The following is a 21,180-nucleotide window of genomic DNA, read 5'->3' as shown; positions in this document are numbered from 1 at the left end:
TTTACATTTGAAAGTTTACTCATCCTGCCATTGGGTAAAAACATATCAGGAATTTGTTCTGTTGCAGGTGGTTATAACCTCTCTTCTATATGTGATGCGAGTGAAATGTGCACACGAGCACTGTTGGGGGAAAGTGTACCGCTGCCAAACCAGGAGGAAGTGATGCGGCCTCCGTGCAAGAATGCTGTTGAAACATTGGAGGAGTGCTCCCGAATACAGAGTAGGTTGCAAAAACTTAGACAGGGAAGCTACATGGGCTTGTGTAATTTTGTCAAGTAGATCAGAAGCATATAAAGTTTGGAGGGGAATGTTGTGTAACAATTGAGGATATTGAAGTCCTGAAGTCCGAATGAAATGTAAGCCAATATGCAATATTTAAAACATGGGTTAACAAATATTAAAAAAAATTTCCACGCAAATTCATGATCATGCTCATTCATAGTGAAATGGGTCTTTAGATGAACGATTCATTTAGAAAAGCAGCAAAGACAATTCCACAACTATTTCACATAGTTTATTCGCTGCTGCCTCAGTATTAAAATGAGTAAAAAGCTCGCTGTCTCTAGTTTATGTTAGTAGAATGCTGCTAACGATTGGTCAGCACATTTTTCAATATCATCTCTAAATAAAAGTATGTAAATAATTCGGTGGATATGAAATGGTTGCAAAAATGGTGCAAAGGTTGCAAAAAATATCATATTTCGTTGCTAATTTTTTTAATCTGAGGTAGATATCAGAGCGTAATACTTTAAGTTGATGAGACTAGCTTTTTGAGTTGTCCATGCTGATACTAACATACAGTTTGTATTCTCACTGCGTTGATGTAGCATCAGTGAATTTGGATTAGTGTTGAATACCTGCTAATGCTGTCACTGAGCTCTTCGTTGAAAGAGTCCAAATTTTACTGTTTTTGAGTTGCGTTGGTGATGAGCACTAACTAACTAACGTTTCTTAAAATGGTTTGCAGCTCAATTCTGGCCAATGGTGGCAGAACACAAGGATAAGATTGTCATGTCCTTTGTGGATTCGCTGAGGCTAGCTAAGCCGACCCTTGATAGCTCGACGAGTAGTTCCAAGTCTATCGACAAAGACGATGAGCCAATAATTGTTACAGAACCTATGGAGGAATCATAGCATGTGCTTTTTATATACCACACAAACATGGCTCTAAGGCTAGGTGTAACAAACGCTTGTGCTTCACACGTGTATGTACATATTTACATATACTTATATATATATAGTTACATTTCTCATTTTATTTGGCATGTTTTTTTTGTAAAGAGCATTACAAACCTTATGCTTGTCAGAATTTAGCTTCTACGACATGTAAATATTACAACATGCAATATCAAAGCTGTTACCGTGGTTATTTCATAATACCTGTATTACCTTTCTCTTATTTTATCCTACTGGTTGTCGATAGGTTTAGAAAGATTTTAAAACACACAGGTTCAGTGTGCTTTATACATAACGATACAAACAGTCGATGCTTTATGACTGCAAGATTTTGTGCAGGTATGCTATTTATGTATTATTAGTGCTACTTTTTGCCATAGTCTGATTTCATATGTTGTAAATTTGTATACAATTACTAATAAGTTCCTCGCCAATACTTAACTCGTTGGTCTGGGATATTATTATTGGCTCAAAATCAAAACAATGAATAAAACCACATAGTAAATATGAACTATGCAAACCTTCTTAGACACATGTACAAATCTTTGTAGACTGAGTTTTATTAATAGAGCAAAATGAAGTGATGAGGTGCAGGTGCACGAACTTACAGAGATATGGAACTCAAGCTACCTTGCGTCTCTTTCGTGGGCTTTCATTATTCGTATCTTCGTGAGCGCTAAAGCTTGTTGGAGAATCGATGGCATAATCATAGCTTACCCAACCACCTCCTTTCTTTATGTACGGCTGAACAGTTTCCCAGATCTTGCGCTCACGGACCAATGCCGCAACTGCGTCCATATCGAGATTGGCCTGCCTGTCTTTGTCCCATGGTCTGTCATCCAATCAAAATATAGGTGAAGTGAGACTGGTCATGCAAAATCTTTACACGCAGACCAGTTACAAGATAGTACTAAAATGAGGCTGATTTACTGCCAGTCACACAGGCATTTAAAATGGTGTTTCTGAAGGATTTGTAGCATGCTTTTAGGGCGATAATTTGTTAATTTTGGTCCTGATGGTTTAGGACCATTATATTTAAAACAGTATATAATGATATAATATATATAATTATATAAAAAATTTTGGTGGAGATCTCTGTTTTGACATGAGCAAAGGAGACTTACTCTTGTCGCTGGTGCAAGTATTTAGATCTTTAAAATAGTTCTTTAAAAAAGCAAGTACTGTATCTAGATGCTTAAAATAACGAAAAGGCTTCGATATGAGCAGCTTATCAATGGCCTTGTGATGCCCGAGACTTCATTTTTACTAATTGGGTTCGAGCTTGACATTTGATGTAAATAAATAGCAAAAACTGACCCTAAGATGACGTAAATTGTCACCCTCCTAATATGTGTCTGTGTACGTATTTCAGTGTCACACAGAGAACAAAATTGATTTTTATATAAAAATGGCAATAGTGGCTTTCCTGTTACCAGGAATGGTAGAGTTACTCTCACTGAAGGCATTATATAATACCAATAGGAATGGCTGAACAGAAATAGCTGTGCCCCAGGAGTCATGTGACATTACATAATAATCTCTCGGATCAAAATATGCGAGCAAACATGCACAGGGTGTGATGAGAAGATGTAGCATGGAGGTGAGTAGTTTTAGAATGGTTTTCCAGGAGTTTATCATTAATTGAACAAGTTACAAAGGAATATGCATGTGAGAAATGTTCACAAAACTATTGATAAAACAAACAGTCAAACCTCAACTGTGATCACCTCAAAATATGAGTCTTGACATACATCGAATTCAGCGAATGTTTGTCATCACATCCAAAGTTATTTTCAACATGTGTGCCCAAAGCTTTTAAAAACATTGCAATTTTTGTAACCAGTATATATCTACAGCTCTTCAGAGTTTGGTTCTACGAATAATATCAAACCATGTTGTATACCTTCCTTTTTAAATTTTAAATTTAAATCTTAAGACAAATAGCAAGGCAGAAGTGTTAACAAGAAAATACTAATACATTTCTTAAAATTAGAACAATAGAAAAACCTAAGCCAACATCGTCAGATCAGCTCATAAAAATCTGCCTAATTATCACAAGTCGTCATAGTTATCCTGAGAAAACAATGTAAGCTACGTGAACAAAAGAAAGCGTGAAACGGGTGCAAGTGGAAAGGCTGAACCGATAATCGGGGATAACATTAAAAAAATTTATACAAAACTATATATATAGATATATCAATTAATTACACTAATTTAAAACTCATGTCGTCAAAACTAGCCTACTTTTCATCCCTATCACCATATATCTCTTTAGGCTCCACCCGTCTCCTGTATCGCCCGGGCCACAATTAAAATTGTCTATCATGAACATGAAGGAAGTGTGACAATAACAGTCTCTTTTTTTATCGATTATTAGTTAGTTTATTGAGTTGTTTGCTTATAATTTAGTTTTTTAAATTTCATTTTAACATTGTTTCATATCACGCATTTGTTTGAATGCAATATATTCTTGTCTGAAACATGTATTTTTAAGTTTCAGAGCAGTGAATTATCTTGGCAATAGCGCAATATATTATAATAAAAAATATTTGCTCCCATTATGTGATGGTTTTGACATATGAAGCAAATATTGGAGCGGGTCCACTTAAATGTCGAGATTTGACTGTGGTTATTGTATATAGTAAAAATAGTAGCCTTTTAAAGACATGATGCTGCCTAAATGGAATAGGCATGCAACTTACCGCAAAACTTTTATTTGAACACCCATGTGGCTGTCTATTTTTAACCCTTCCCCTATAGTGGCATTTTATTAGAGGTGGCGTTCAAATAGAGGTGGCATTCAAGTAGAGGTTTTATGGTATATCCACAATGTTGCATATTGGTGTAATTATGGCTGGGACAGAAATAACTTATTGACATCATCAAAATCAAAGTATAATTTGCATCTCCCCAGCTATTAAAATTATGCAGGCCCCAATGATGAATCACAAACTTTCGTGCAATTTAATTTATAGGGATTTATTTTATTTTTGGTGTTGTATTTGATACTGTCATTTAATTTAATGTAAGAGATACTATAACAAAATTTTGAGAACTCCGGGCATTCATCTAGTATATATATAGTTACATTAATTTAAACTCTTACTTTGCAACAGTCCTCACAAGCTTGTAAACCTCCTCAAGAGGTTCTGTTGTTTTCAGAGGTCGGAGAAACTCTATTGCTTGGCATGCGGCAAGTAGCTCTATGGCCAGTACTAAAACACACAAGAATTGATATGATATAGCCCTCACTTTAGAAAAAACAATCATGTCTACAATCTAGTAATTAAACGCTAGCATCTGTCAGAAAGCTTGCAGATATGTCACATAATTTTTAAACAGCAGATTCTGAAGCTAAAGTAAAATGAAAAATTTATTCAAATTAACAGATAAAAAATGGCCAGCAAATTTTTGGGGTGTTTTAAAAAGAGCGTAAAACAATATGCTGCAACCACTTGATACAGAATCAAAGTTTAATACTGTGCAAGTATGACAGAATGCAACAGACCGTTTTCTACATTGTCGACAACTTGAATGGCCTTCCTGGCTGACCAACCACCCATGGACACATGATCTTCTGTACCAGCACTGGTGCTCAATGAGTCCACACTTGAAGGATGACACAGAACTTTGTTTTCTGATACTGCAAATTTAATTTAAAAAGATTGGCAACATTTTTAATCATACATTATAAGAAAATACGTACAACTATTATAATGCTACAAAATTCGCATAGTGCGTTATGTATTTCAAGTCACAAAATGTTTAACTTAAAATACGTAATACAATACTAATCCTCATATTTCACATTTTTTACCAAACTGTTTTATAGACCGCATGCTGCCTGTTACTCATCTTTGAATCTCCGAATATTGCATTATACCTAAAGCAGCCGCGGTACAATGATGCATCATGAAGCCTGAGTTGAGTCCACCATCAGAACAGAGGAAAGCGGGCAACTCCGAGTAAGCAGGATTCACCAATCGCTCGATCCTCCGCTCAGACATGCTGGCTAGTTCATGGACCCCGATAGCCAGGTAGTCAAGAGCCTGTGCAAGAAAGGTTGATATCAAAAAAGTAATAGTAGATTAGAACATACGTACATAAGCTTATTCTAGAAATTTAAAAACGTGTTCTGGAATAAAATTAAAATATGTGATAACGCAAAAAAGGTATCAAAATCCTTACTTAGTAGTATATCAATCAGTTCAAAGTTACTGTGATGCTTACCTTGGCAGGGTATTCTCCATGAAAGTTTCCTCCAGAAATGATCTCTCCACGCTCAGCGAAAACCATCTTTACATTATTATGTTAAGGCGCGATACCAACTTGTTGATGCATATAGCAAAGAGAATATCATAAGAGCATATGATTGAGTACTAAACACATATTAGATACAAACTTGAACAAACATATGGAGCAATTCGGTCAATGCATAGTTAGCTGCTGATTGATTAAGTAAACAAGAGAAGATAATTCTAAAACAACGAAAATCTGAATTGAATGATTCGTTAGGGATACAGGATTGTCAGTTCCGCTGTTTATTTCAACAGCGAGAATGCCACGAACAAACTCTATTGTGTCATAGACAATTCCATGAACTTGAGGACAACATCGAAGAGTGTAGGCATCCTGTACTTTGTTGCAGAATCGATGACTTTCGGCAATCTCTGACCTGCAAGCATTGAATCTAGGTAATAGTTGGATAAGGGCTATCAGCATGTTTTCAAATAAATCCTGTAGCGGCTACTTTTGGAATTCAAACCTTTCGTGTTTAGCCTATTTGTGACAACTGAAGTTTTATCTGTTTAACGTATGATATCGAAATAATATGCATGTCTTACTTTTTATGGTATAAAATATTAAACACAACCCTTTTTAAAACTTAAAAAGAAAACTAAAGTTGCAACCTGTACTCATCTGAGTGGAGAATTGCTCTGAGATAGCCGGCAACCTTCATCTGTCCTTGGTGTGGTCTAGCCTTGTGAATATCTACAAATAAATTTAAATACAATTGTGCCTCACACCCCTATTGACTTGATTTTCATTACAAAACTAAGTTCTATCTATATTTGTTCATAAAAATCATTTTTCCTGCAGAATTGAGGGTTTATGTTATTGTAACACGTTATTGTAACTAGATGAGACTCTCAATCAAACATCTACCCATAAATCAATGATGTCAGCATCATATATAACATAGGTTAATGAAATTACAAATTTTGAGCTATTTTTCAAATTGAGCTAGAGATCTTTTCGCTAATCATCCATACAGATTAATACTGTAACTAAAATGCTAAGTGATCAGGAAACAGGAAACTTAGTACAGTTCTAATGGCAACTGTATATGATAGCGAGCAAAGTATGGATTATTCACCAGTCCATGTAGACGTACTTATATAAATAAAGATGACCTTGATAAAGATGATATTCATGTGATTGTCATCAACTAATCACCAATAACCAATGATAAAATGTTTACTATAGATTTGCGTTGAACATGATATCATGACTTACCGGCATCAAAGGCTCTTGTGCTTCCCTTGAGCACTTCAAGAGAGAGTGCAGCGACAGCATTGGCCGTGTCGCAGATAGCCTGAGCTCGCTCCAGGGCCTCAATACCCAGTGAAGTTATGAACTGTGTACCATTGATGAGTGCGAGACCCTGAAAAGCATTAAAAATGTCTTTGACAAAAACGCAACGAAACAAGAGTTGCTCTCTCCTACATACCCTTAAGTTGAGTACACCATAATTAGGCTGACAGCAGAAAGTAACATTGCTAGAATATGAGCCACATAGGAAACAATATAATACAGCATACTCTTACGTATCACTACAAACACTTGACATACTATACCATACCCTTACATATTACTACAAACACTTGACATACTATAACATACCCTTACATATCACTACAAGTTCTTGACATACTATAACATACCCTTACATATCACTACAAGCACTTGACATACAATAACATATCCTTACGTATCACTAAAAGCACTTGACATACAATAACATATCTTTAGATATTACTACAAGCACATGACATACAATAACATATCCTTACATATCACTACAAGCACTTTACATACAATAACATACCCTTACATATCACTACAAGCACTTGACATACAATAACATATCCTTACGTATCACTAAAAGCACTTGACATACAATAACATACCCTTACATATCACTACAAGCACTTGACATACAATAACATGCTCTTACATATCACTACAAGCACTTGACATACAATAACATACCCTTACGTATCACTAAAAGCACTTGACATACAATAACATACCCTTACATATCACTACAAGCACTTGACATACAATAACATGTCCTTACATATCACTACAAGCACTTGACATACAATAACATACCCTTACATATCACTACAAGCACTTGACATACTATAACATATCCTTACGTATCACTAAAATCACTTGACATACAATAACATACCCTTACATATCACTACAAGCACTTGACATACAATAACATGCCCTTACATATCACTACAAGCACTTTACATACAATAACATACCCTTACATATCACTACAAGCACTTGACATACAATAACATATCCTTATGTATCACTAAAAGCACTTGACATACAATAACATATCCTTACATATCACTAAAAGCACTTGACATACAATAACATACCCTTACATATCACTACAAACACTTGACATACAATAACATATCTTTACATATCACTACAAACACTTGACATACTATAACATACCCTTACATATCACTACAAGCACTTTACATACAATAACATATCCTTACATATCACTACAAGGACTGACCTCCTTGGGACTGAGCTTTATCGGTTTTAGGTTGTGGACATCCAGAACATGCTTTGCATTGTCCCAGCCTGTCTTTGGACTCCACATCTTACCTTCACCCATCAGCCCTAGAGCCATGTGAGCAAGTGGTGCCAGGTCACCACTAGCCCCAACCGTTCCTTTTTCTGGGATCCAAGGCAAACAGTTAGCTATAAATAAAAAGATCCCTATTTTAGATTTTATAGTTTAGAGATTATAACTGACCTTAACTGATCCTACAGTCTTGCACAAGGTACCTGTAAGCTTGTAAATATACATCTATTTACATACATATATACGTGTATGCCTAAAGTGTTAAAACTTATAATAGGTCAACTACTAATACTTAACTTAAATTAGATATCGCTTTATCTCTCTCTAGTTATATTACCAGTCTGTATTCTTAAAAGTGTATCTATATTCTTCAAAGTGTATCTATATTCTTCAAAGTGTAGAATGCTGTTTACAGTCAGTCTGACTACTTATCGATTACATATGTACATATAATATATATACATGTATATATAAATTGTTTTCTCACCCCGGATACCCCGTATGGGTGGTAAATTCTGCTCTAACTCGGGTCTCCTACCAGAGACCTGGGAGCTTGAGCACTCGCCTCAGGATCTTAGCTGTTCCCAATAGCGCACTTTTCTGCAACTCACCTGAGTTGATTGTTGTTGGTATTTGGGCAAGCCACATTTTATGCGCCGGTGTTATTGCGCCCAGTGCCCCAATGACTACTGGGATTACAGTTGTTCTTACATTCCAGAATTTTTCAATTTCTTCTCCAAGAGGGAGATATTTCTCTACCTTTTCTTTTTCTTTGCTGGCTATATTGTAGTCATTGGGTACTGCTATATCTATTATAGTAGCCCTCTTGTTCTCCTTGTCTACCACCACTATATCTGGTTGGTTTGCTAGGACATGCTTGTCAGTTTGGATGTAGAAGTCCCAGAGGATCTTGGCGCGGTCATTTTCATTCACCTTACCAGGAGCTTCCCACCAGTGTTGTGGTTTATTAAGGCCATACTCATCACATAGACTTCTATACACAATACCTGCGACATGATTATGCCGCTCAGTGTATGCGTTCCCTGCTAGCTGCTTGCATCCACTGATGATGTGTTGGATGGTCTCAGGTGCATCTTTGCACAGTCTGCATCTAGGATCGTCTCTAGTGTGATAGATTTTCGTTTGGAGTTGTCTTGTTGGGAGCACTTGCTCCTGGGCTGCCATGATTAGCGACTCTGTATTGGCTGTTAGGTTTCCTTTGTTCAGCCACATATATGTCTGGTGAAGATCGCCAACCTTAGATATTTGTTGGCGGTAAGCACCATGAAGAGGTTTCGTGTGCCAGTCAATTTCCTCATCATCAGGGCGTAGGTCCGTTGTGAGAGCAGCCGATTGAAATTCAGCTAGCAACTTATCTGAGATGGCCATGGAGGCTGCATATGCTTTGATGCTTTGCTCCTCCTCTTTCACTGTCTGCTGTACACTTTTGAGTCCCCTACCGCCATCTTTCCTATCAAGATACAATCTAGTAATATCAGATTTTGGGTGGAGTGCGCCATGCATGGTCAGCAGTTTACGAGTTGCTATATCTGTTTCTTTGATGGCTTCCTCAGTCTACTTTATTATGCCTGCTGGATATCTTATTACTGGCAGTGCGTAGGTATTTATTGCCATGATTTGGTTTTTGGCATTGAGCTGGCTCCGTAAGACCTGCCGAAGGCGTTTCTTGTATTCGGTAATGGCTTTGTGACGTACCTCGGCTTCGTGGTTGATGTTGCTTTGCATAATCCCCAAGTACTTGTACCCTTCTTCTATATCTTTGATGGTACCATTTGGCATTCTTAGGCCATCTGTGAGCATAGAATGGCTTTTCTTAAGAATTAGCCTTCCACATTTCTCAATACCGAAGGTCATTCCGATGTCCTTGCTGTATACCTGAGCGAGGTGTATTAGCGAATCAATGTCCCTTTCTTTGTTAGCGTACAGCTTGATGTCATCCATGTAGAAGAGGTGGTTTATCTTGGTGCCACTCTTAAACTGGTACCCATATTGAGTCTCCTCCAGCATATTGCTTAGAGGGTTTAGGCATATGCAGAAGAGCAGCGGTGATAAGGAGTCACCTTGATAGATGCCGCGCTTAATTTGTACACTCGCCAGCTTTTTGCCATTAGCCTCCAGTTCCGTCTTCCATTTGGTCATTGACATCTTGATGAATGCCACAAGAGCAGGGTGAACATTGTACATACTGAGGCACTCAAGTATCCAACTATGGGGAATTGAGTCATAGGCCTTTTTGTAGTCAATCCAAGCCATGGCAAGATTGGTTTGCCTTCTCCTGCTGTCTTGACAGACCGTCCGATCCACCAGTAACTGATGTTTAGCTCCTCGGGTGTTGCGCCCAATTCCTTTCTGAGCACTAGTCATATAGTGACTCATGTGCTCTTCCAGTTTGTCTGCAACTATTCCTGAGAGCAGTTTCCAAGTGGTGGGCAAGCACGTTATTGGTCGATAGTTTTTGGGAATCGGCCCCTGCTTTGGATCTTTTATCAGAAGTACAGTTCGTCCTTTGGTCAGCCATTCTGGATGGTCACCTTGTTCTATTAGGCATTCCATCTGCTTAGCCATTCTAGTGTGAAGTGATGTCAATTTCTTTAACCAGAAGGCTTGAATCATGTCATGGCCAGGTGCTGCCCAGTTCTTCATACGCTGCACTCTGCACTTGATGTCCTCTTTGCTGATGGTGAGTCCTTGCTGAGCCACAGTGTGTTGATGGTTCTCTTTAAGCCTCTTCAGCCAATTTGCAGTGGTGTTATGAGTAGTCTCTTTCTCCCAAATGTCCTTCCAGAACTTTGAAGTGCTAGATCGGGGAGGCTCAGACATTGGCCTCTGCAGTTCACCTTTGAACTGGGAATACTCTCTAGATGGATTATTGATGAACAGTTTGTTCATTCTCTTGTTATCCCGCTCTTTGGTGTACCGCTTCAGTCGTGCCGAGAGTGCTACTAGCTGCTGTTTGGCAGATTCTAGAGCTTCCCTTTTTGGACGCTCCAAACTGTGGTTAGATCTCTCACTGAGCCTACTAACTTTCTTGCGCAAGCCCTTGATCTTATTTTGTAGCCTCAGCTGCCAGGATGGAATGGCTTGAAGCCTTGTTGGCATTGGCTTAATATCCATCTCCTCCAAGATGACGGTTGCTGTACTGTAGATTAAGGCATTAGTCTCACTGATTGATCCAGTTGAGATCGACTCCAGTGCCATGTTGATGTCTTCTAACAGCTTCTTAGGTATGGCCTTGCTAACTCTTCGTAGTGGTACCCTGCTTCCATAATCATTAGCAGCTGACATCTTGTTGATGATATTTTCCGCAAGCTCTCTCACCCTTGGGTCAAGGTGTAAGTGCATGTCTTCTTCAACCCGTGAGTCTACACATGATCGTGTATGCGTGACAGTGTGTGTTGATATGCACTCCTCGTTGGTTGAGGTTACTTGGGTGAACTGTTCCCTAATTTCATCTACCTCAAGCTCCGATATGAGGTGCCGCTTGATTATGTTACTCCTCTGAGCTACAAGTTGCTTAGCGATTAGTGGCAATTCAGGGCGCATATTTATCCACAGTTGCCGCATCCTTCCCATATAGCCCCACTTTTGAGGTTCACTCATAAAGTAGCACTGCATGAGGTCCGTGTTATCAGTCCGAGTCCATTTCATCCGTTTTGAACCAGTAGGCCATTTTTCACTGCCTTGTCCTGGTTCAGCTACAGGCAGCGCGGACCTTGTTTGACCGGGCGACGTCCGAGCCGGCATGGTTTTGGTTATTGCGCTCATCATAGAGGTTGTAGACGTTATACAAGCAAGGGTCTTGTCCAAAGACCACCAGAAAAGTGCAGTTGTTGGGGTTTGAACCGAGGTCCTAATGATCACGGTCCCGATACCTTACCAACTGCGCTATCTGTCCTGTATATATGTATATATATATATTATATATATATATATACTTATGTACATATAATATATATATAATATATACTTATGTACATATAATATATATATAATATATACTTATGTATATATTATATATATATATACATAAGTATATATACATAAGTATATACATAAAATATATACTTACATACATATATATAATACAGTCATACATATATATATAACATATAATATAGTTATATGTATATATAATGTAGTCATATGTACAAATAATATATACATATAATATATAATATGGTCATATGTACATATAATATATACATATGTACATACAATATATACATATGAAATATAATATAGTCATATAATATACATGCATAATATAGTCATATGTACATATAATAAGTCATATGTACGCATAATATATAATATAGTCATATGTGTATATAATATAGTCATATATACATATAATATAGCCATTTCTATGTATAGTATATAATATAGTCATATGTACATATAATATATATCTATCTATATATATATATAAATGTGAAAGTATGTCTGTCCTTCCAGCTATTATAGCTATTATTAGAATAGCGTAGCTGGACAACAACGCTGTGACACAACATCACGCCTACCGGCATTATTAACTAGCTTACTGGAACTTTCCATTGGCAATGTGCCCGGCTAATAGCAAGCAACTCTCACTACTTCTCATTGTTTATAAGACAAAGCACTTTTCTCATGATATGTAGTTTAAAAGTTAGAATGGCAAATGTTGTTATAATATGTTAAATACAAATCAATTTTCTGTCCAATAAGGTTTTTCTATTACCCGGGCAACGCCGGGTAGCACAGCTAGTAGCATATATATTTCTCAAAGTATGTCTGTCATTCCGGCTATAGATATAGCTACAGCGCACGCTGATTATTTTACCAATGCGGATAAGCGTTACGATGCCCCTGTTAAGAAATATTTTTTGTAAGTAATTTTTTGTAATGTAATTTGTTCAATTACTCCAACTGGGGTCAAGGCCAATTTTTCTCACGCAGACAACTATTTCGTCTCCGCGGGAAAGCCTCGCCATTATCTCTCTGTTTGGTCAGACAAAGACAGTACCATATTTCATTTTTACATTTGTACCGGTATCGAGAGGTACCAGTATCGTCGTATTCCAAGTTTTCATGGATAGCTTCGGCTGGAACAGTAACCTTTTCTATACACACACACTTCTATCCAAGAATTGTTATTATTAATTCAACATATTCAGGATTTTTATTTTGTTTTCTCAGTTCATATTAATTGTATCATTACCTAATCATCTTTCATTGTGATCGTAGCAAAACAGATTTAATTTAGATATTACTTGCTAATTATTTCACATTTACATCTAAACCCTTTTACAGTCGTTTTATTTTTTTTAATTTATTTGACTTGCACGAAACATCTTCTTCATGATACGAAGTTTGAAAGTTAGAATAATAACTGCTGTTATATGTTAAATAAAAATAAATTTTTTGTGCAAAGGCTTTTATTACCTGAGCAACGTCGGACATTCATCTAGTAGATATATATCAATCTCATTGTTTGTTTGTCTGTCGTATGTCCAGTTTATAGCAATTGTTTAAAATACGTCCGCTTGCAGCGTTTGAACTACTTGAAGCAAACTACAAGAACCACACTTAAAGTACTAGAAGAAAAACACATGCCCAGACTTTCCCAAAAACCACGCTTGCAGTCCGATGGGCTGTGAGAGGTTGTGACACGTAACGATTATAATCACAGTTATTCCAAGCCATGGCAAGCTGGCTGCGTGGTTTAGTAGTGTGTTTGGCTTCACATTTGTGCATCTGAATGTATGAGTTTGATACCTGTGGGGGGCAATATTTTTTCCTAACTGAAGGACGGACACATTGCTATAATAATAGAGTTTTATTACAGTAAACCTTTACACTAGCTTAAATTACTAAAATTCTTTGAGTTAAGAAACTTAGCCAATGGCAACTACACTATCTCCCGCTGTTTATAAGCTGTTTTAAATCTTGAATGAATGTGTAGCATAAGAATAAGAAATTTTTTTCAACGATCTGTTTTAGCTATGCCTCAAGCTTTCAAATATTGAAATTTTGCATTGGCCGACACAGACAGAAATAAACAAACGCCTTTATTTGAAAGTTAGAATGTTAAATGTTGTACATGTTGACTAAGATTAAAATTTCTGTGCAAAAACCTTTTTATTACCCTTGCAATGCTGGGCGTTCAGCTCGTATTCACTATAATAGAGGCTTTTGTCGGATAAGCCGCTCTCGGATGTCCGCCTACCCGAAGAAGTTAGGAAAATTTTGCTTGCACCAGCATTTGAACTCGCGACATTCCATTTGGTAGACCAGCTAGCCACCACCTACCCCAATCAACATCTTTGAAGCATTTTGGAATAATTGCGCAATTTGTTGTTTGCCCTGACGATATGAAACAGCATACTAGACTGCCAGGGTGCTAGCTATTTCCATATATTTCACTGATGCTTGATAAAGATAAACAAAAAGTTATATTATATAAAATACATTATTTAGCATTTTTGCCTTGGTAACAAACAATGCAACTAATAGAGGCGTAGGTGGCTGAGAAAGAGCATTCTGTAAACTTTAATCCAGAAGGTTAGTCGCTTTGATGACAAAAATAAGAATATTATAAATAAATTATTCAATGAATGAACAAACAAAAGTACCTCAGTATTTGCAGTACAAAAACAAATTGATTTTGTTAACTTTTAATTTGAACTTATCATTTTTTATTTGATCATCAACAAGTTTTAGCAACTCTTTCAACAGCCCACTCTGTGCAGAATAAACACCTGGTCTTGTTTGTCATGCCTCATATATGTAGCGAAACCTTCCTTGAAACAATGGCTCACATCGCAATTCTTTACTCATAAAGACGAACAGAGATTTGGCTCGAATCATGGCTAGTAAAACAACAAACTCATATACATCTATTAGGATTATGATAAATCGGGGTTTGACTGTAGCAAACTCATATACATCTATTAGGATTATGATAAATCGGGGTTTAACTGTAGCAAACTCATATACATCTATTAGGATCATGATAAATCGGGGTTTGACTGTAGCAAACTCATATACATCTATTAGGATCATGATAAATCGGGGTTTAACTGTAGCAAACTCATATACATCTATTAGGATCATGATAAATCGGGGTTTGACTGTAGCAAACTCATATACATCTATTAGGATCATGATAAATCGGGGTTTAACTGTAGCAAACTCATATACATCTATTAGGATCATGATAAATCGGGGTTTGACTGTAGCAAACTCATATACATCTATTAGGATCATGATAAATCGGGGTTTAACTGTAGCAAACTCATATACATGTATTAGGATCATGATAAATCGGGGTTTGACTGTAGCAAACCCATATACATCTATTAGGATCATGATAAATCGGGATTTGATTGTAGCAAACTCTTATACATCTATTAGGATCATGATAAATCAGGGTTTAACTGTAGCAAACTCATATACATCTATTAGGATCCTGATAAATCGGGGTTTGACTGTAGCAAACTCATATGCATCTATTAGGATCATGATAAATCGGGGTTTAACTGTAAAAAATTCATATACATCTATTAGGATCATAATAAATCAGGGTTTAACTGTAGCAAACTCATATACATGTATTAGGATCATGATAAATCGGGGTTTGACTGTAGCAAACTCATATACATCTATTAGGATCATGATAAATCGGGGTTTAACTGTAGCAAACTCATATACATGTATTAGGATCATGATAAATCGGGGTTTGACTGTAGCAAACCCATATACATCTATTAGGATCATGATAAATCGGGATTTGATTGTAGCAAACTCTTATACATCTATTAGGATCATGATAAATCAGGGTTTAACTGTAGCAAACTCATATACATCTATTAGGATCCTGATAAATCGGGGTTTGACTGTAGCAAACTCATATGCATCTATTAGGATCATGATAAATCGGGGTTTAACTGTAAAAAATTCATATACATCTATTAGGATCATAATAAATCAGGGTTTAACTGTAGCAAACTCATATACATGTATTAGGATCATGATAAATCGGGGTTTGACTGTAGCAAACTCATATACATCTATTAGGATCATGATAAATCGGGGTTTGACTGTAGCAAATCTTTACAATAATAATAGCCAGGTTCATCCATTCGTCTGTCTTAAGCCACAATTGGAGATTGGAAAAAAGATCGCATTGTATGGGATTCAAACTCACAACATTTTGCTAATTGTTTAGCTTCTAGAATGTTAGGTTAGTTACTCACAAACCTGTTTCTCTGTGTTCTTCTTTCATGGCACACTGGACTACCAGGGTATTAGTGTCCATAATAATCCATATCAACAACAAGAGAGATAGTTATGTAGCGCTGGTAAATGCTAGGACCGAGAAACCAATGTTGAAGCTATCTGGTATGAAAGCAAAAAGAACTGTCTTTTATATTAATGTGCGCCTATCGTTTTAATCGTTACCTATTATGTTTTAATCGCTATAGCTGGACAGACAGATAGAGACAGACGACAAACTGAGATTTATATATAGATGAGTGTCTATTGTTACAAATAGATCATCTTGTGGTGACTAAAGAAAATCGACTAACCATTGAAAGCAGAAATGAATTGGTCAAGAACCTGTGTAGAAATGCCACTGTGCCCTTTAGCAAGCACATTGATTCTTAGAGACATGAACCGACGGACCCTGTCAGGTGATAGAGGGTCACCTAATCCTACGCAGTGAGATCGGATGAGATTCTCTTGAAGGGATCTGAACAATTACAAAGATTGTTAGATAGAATTAGTTAAAAAATTTCAAATCAAAACATAAAAAATATATGATATGAAACATGCTTTCATGAAAGAGACTCATTTTAAATCAAAAAACTTAGATTTAAATTAAAAAACTTACGTAAGATTCTCCTTTGAGATTACGACATTAGCGAATTTGCCAAAGCCGGTAGTAATGCCATACACCACTGAAATAAATTCACCAAGAGAATAGAATTAAGCACAACACAGCTTCAAGTTTTGTAATAAACATCTCTCTCACGGGCTTCTAATCTAATGAGCCATTCGTTTCTGGCAGGTTTCTGGTTTCAGGTTTTGTACAATACCTGATCACATCATAGAGCAAGGATATTGGCCATTACCAACTACACCTTACTGAGTTTATGTTTGGAGCTAACAGAGTGCGACAACCAGCATCTAGACCGCACTCTTTGCTAAACATTCTAGCAAAGCTTCACTACAAACAATTCTAAAAGATGACAATAATATTTGTTTCAGAGTTTTAAATTAACTAAAGCCAATTTTATGGCTCTACCTTTTTGATCCTGGATTATCTTGTCGATCATGTCTCGGGCCATTGTGACTTTGCTGAGAGCTTTTGGGCAAATCTGCAATAAAATATTCATTTGCTTATCGCTAATTTGTAAACAAAATATTCATTTGCTAATTGCTAACCTGGAAGGACAATATTCATTTGCTAATTTGTAAGGAAATGAATATTCATTGCCAATTGCAAAACTGTACATTAGAGAGTGAAATGTTGATTTTGTATTTGTCAATAGGATTGTTTGTTGATCTGTTCATTGCCTTACTGTAATTAAGTGTAAAACGTACTAACGCTAATTTATATTAAAATATTGCTCTGTTAATGGCCTAAGCTCTTTGTAAGTAAATTATTTAATATTTTAAGAACAGAAATTTCACCAGCAGATAACAAAATGCACAGAATTTGGAATATCTTCGTATGGAGATGCATAGCCACCTTTATTTTGTATTTTCCCTTTCCCAAGTCCATCACTTCACCGGTTGTAAGAGACACTCCGTCTAGAGCGAGATACTCACTGGCAGAAGGATGATCTGCAGAGGTTCTAGCAGGAAGAAAATGTCAAGGACAGACAACGAGGACTTTGAACGGCAACACCAGGAATGCACTTCCAAAAACAACATAAACATGTAAACGGAGTTATGGAGAGGAAACGCTACTAAAGTTAGATAGTGAATTATTGACTTTGGAACTCGAGCTAGTCATACTTGATTATGTGGGTTTAATGAGGACCTTTTTCGTTGACTACTGCTTTCAATAGCAATGGAAGGCAAACAGTAAACACGTGTCTCTTTGCTGAAAAAAGACATTGAAACAAAACCACTTCCAACGCCTCAAGGTTTCATATCTACCAGTGGCCACTGTTTACATTCCATTAGCAATCAAAGCTTCTTGTCTATAAGCCTTGTTTTGAATGAACAATGCTTGTGTTTCTGTATTCAATGAACAAAAAAAGTTTATAATTTGCTATTGACGTCGTTATTCCTTAGGAAAGAAATGGAGAGATAGTAATATTACAAATAATACTCCATAATTTAAACTGATATTCGTCATCGTATCTACCACAGACAGTATTATGATGGCGTGCAAACCTCCTAGCATCTGTTATTTCACAGCTTGGTGTTTGTAAGTTTAGTAGATGAGGGGAAATGTTAGAAACTAAGTGATCACCTGTTTTGAAAGTTGGAGGGATGGGGGCAGCCTAAACAAAGCTGGAAACAAAGAGACAGAAATTTAACAATTCAAATATTAAGTGTGAAAGAAAAGGATACGCTCCGTGAATGTAGTTGTAGTTATGTAATCCATTCCTCTCTCCCTCCATCACTGTAAACATCAACATAATTATGATTCGCAAGCCATTGCATTTTAACCACAACAACTATACTAATGATAATCTTGAAAAATATGCCACACATACTAGTATGGGATAAGTAGCACATCCTAGCATTAATATGTGCGCTCCATATTTTAACCATATTTTCTCTTATGCAATCATGTTTTAGTCATTTAAAATCTATTTGAAATCTGTTTTGTTTGTCAAAGTCGTGTTTCCGTGAATTTGTAAATTATTTTAACAATCCTCAATGGCCCCTATGTTAAGAGGTAAACCAACCCCATAAAACTTTGTACCGAGCTCCTTGATACAACAATGGCAAAATAGCATTAGTTACAAATGATACGCAACTTTTTGTCAGTGATCACAAAACCAATTTCAAGTCCCAAAAACCCCCTACAGAATCATACAAAACATTAGCAATCTCCACAAATGAACTATAGGGATACTCTGATCACTTGGTACTGAGCTCAACCATAATATTTAATGGCTTTTAGCACGTCATGCGAGTTAATGGTTGTTGGAAAATAACTTAACAATTTGTAAATGCTTAAAATGATGTGATACTGACCAACTAGAGCCAGTCTATCTACGGAAATCACTAAAAATAAATGGATTAGCTAAACAACTTAACAATTCTGGAAGCCTTTATATAGTTGATTGAATGAACTCTAGAAACATACCAATGGTGACAAAGTCATTGTCATCGAGGATATCTTTGATGATGTCATCTGGGTCTAGGATGGCGCCTCCCTTACTCTTTCTGATTTCTGCCACTCTCTCCACACCAAGCTGTGTTCCACTCTTCAACTTTACATAGCGTTGGATGGCTGTTTCACCTATCGTCCGAACAGTCCCAGCACCCTTTCCACACGGTATCGCTAAGATTTCTCCATTCAAATGCACAGAAAGTTTCATGACTACCGGCTCCGTTTAACTACAACTCTTTGTGTGCACTGCTATCATGGAATTAAGACTAGCCAATAACTACCAGTAGAAGAGAGATTAATGTTGCCCACTTAAATCTTGCGGGCATGCTTAAGCCATTGCTTAGATATTTGTGTTGATGAAACAATACAGCGCCGGACCTCGCTATTGACTTTAACAAACTGAAAAGGAAAGGCTAATGAAGCAGGCCTTTTAAATGGTTACATATTTAAAAGCCGGAGCTGTAAATGGATCATAACTACGAATGAACTGAAACCCTCAAAACAGCTAGCATTTTTACAAAAATATTTTTCAATAGGTTTGATTTCCTTCACATGAACATAAACCTAAAAAATAGATATAAAAACTTCTTTGTGACATACTATATGCGTAGGATCGACTAGCATATGGTTTACAAATAGATGCATTACAGCGATGCAAAGCATCTCTTGACAGTTAGCCATGTTTGTTACAAATCGCATTAACAGGGGATAATGTAATATTGATATATAATAGTGGCTAAGATTACCAAGAGAGACCTCTCAGTCATTTGACAAACTGCAAACAAAAAGCTTTAAGGACAATAACCTGGTTGAAATCCGGATTAAACCGGGTGTAACCGGTTTATTCTGATCTGGTCAATGCAGTTTATTATATGAATTGAAAGCTATTTGTTGACTGCTCTTACAATAGTATAGCCTCAGGAAACAATTTTCCAGCCGAAATGAATATATAGACAAATGCTTTTATGATTGATAAATGGATAACTTGTAACATCTTTGTTAACAAACAACCCTGATAAAAAACCGAAATCAGGAAACATGTGCTGTCTGCGCAAGAAACTTCAAAAAGGTCAAATCTTACAACCACACATATTTCAAGATTTTTAAAAAGGTGTTCGAATGTGCTGACTGTCTTATGTGGTTTTCATAATAGTATATCATGATAGTGAGTTAGCTCTTATGGATTTATTGTAAGCCTGGTTCCCATATCAATTGCGAGACTACGGCGGTAACTTGCGCAGCAAAACGTTTGCGACATCGCTGCATCGCTTTACATAATCGCGTAATCAAATAAAATGTTCGCTTGCCATGCCGTTTCTATAATAGTGACCTTCACCCGTACAGTGCATTTCGGGAAGGTTTTGCCCTGCGGCCTTTTGCGAAATTTGAACAACACTAAACTATTGCGATGCCGTCGGCAACTACCGGCGGTCCTCGGCACGTAGGTTCCCATTTCACCGCCAATAGCCTGCGGTGCTGTCGCCTGTATAGGAACCAGGCTGTACATTGGACTGTGGATTACAATCCAGTGGCTCTCAGATATTCATTGAATAAACACACTAGTTGTCTCATACATTACACGATATGTCATACGTATACCTACAACAAGCCATGCACTAAACATGGTGTCAGAACAGTTGAATTAGGACCCACGCGTAAGTTAAGGGCTATTACAGCGTTCTGGAGCAGAACTCATTGGACAGACATCTATACAAAAGGTATGGGACCAAAGCCGTCGTGT

General features: G+C 36.8%; 2 protein-coding genes across 3 annotated transcripts in view; one reads left to right on the top strand and one right to left on the bottom strand.

The window, feature by feature from the left end:
* LOC137388608 (histone deacetylase 5-like) overlaps positions 1 to 1,687 on the top strand; it is a 75,080-nt gene extending 73,393 nt beyond the window's left edge. For both annotated transcript variants that reach the window (XM_068075087.1, XM_068075086.1), the window contains exons 22-23: positions 68 to 220; positions 968 to 1,687. In XM_068075087.1, the coding sequence (XP_067931188.1) occupies positions 68 to 220; positions 968 to 1,134 (320 nt within the window). In that variant the 3' untranslated portion in view covers positions 1,135 to 1,687. The remainder of the gene's footprint in view (positions 1 to 67; positions 221 to 967) is intronic.
* LOC137388609 (histidine ammonia-lyase-like) lies at positions 1,621 to 19,754 on the bottom strand. The gene is made up of 15 exons (XM_068075088.1): positions 19,413 to 19,754; positions 18,668 to 18,719; positions 17,835 to 17,940; positions 17,388 to 17,460; positions 16,974 to 17,040; positions 16,669 to 16,832; positions 8,009 to 8,196; positions 6,694 to 6,841; positions 6,087 to 6,168; positions 5,698 to 5,851; positions 5,407 to 5,472; positions 5,060 to 5,225; positions 4,685 to 4,819; positions 4,283 to 4,391; positions 1,621 to 2,008 (listed from the first exon to the last, which is right to left on the bottom strand). Exons 1-15 carry the CDS (start codon positions 19,645 to 19,647, stop codon positions 1,798 to 1,800), a joined length of 1,956 nt encoding a protein of 651 aa, XP_067931189.1. The 5' UTR covers positions 19,648 to 19,754; the 3' UTR covers positions 1,621 to 1,797.
* Positions 19,755 to 21,180: the final 1,426 nt, after the last annotated feature.

This window comes from Watersipora subatra, chromosome 2 (genome assembly GCF_963576615.1).
Source record: "Watersipora subatra chromosome 2, tzWatSuba1.1, whole genome shotgun sequence".
Lineage (NCBI taxonomy): Eukaryota > Metazoa > Bryozoa > Gymnolaemata > Cheilostomatida > Watersiporidae > Watersipora > Watersipora subatra.
This window is presented reverse-complemented; position numbering and strand designations above follow the sequence as displayed.

What these genes read in the sequence shown, in the direction of transcription:
- LOC137388609 (XM_068075088.1), bottom strand. Translation starts at nt 19,647, where the DNA reads ATGAAACTTTCTGTGCATTTGAATGGAGAAATCTTAGCGATACCGTGT. An exon ending in TGTCGACAATGTAGAAAACG is followed by an intron (nt 4,392 to 4,684) that starts GTCTGTTGCATT and finishes TGTGTGTTTTAG; the next exon opens with TACTGGCCATAGAGCTACTT. An exon ending in CTTGTGAGGACTGTTGCAAA is followed by an intron (nt 2,009 to 4,282) that starts GTAAGAGTTTAA and finishes ATTGGATGACAG; the next exon opens with ACCATGGGACAAAGACAGGC.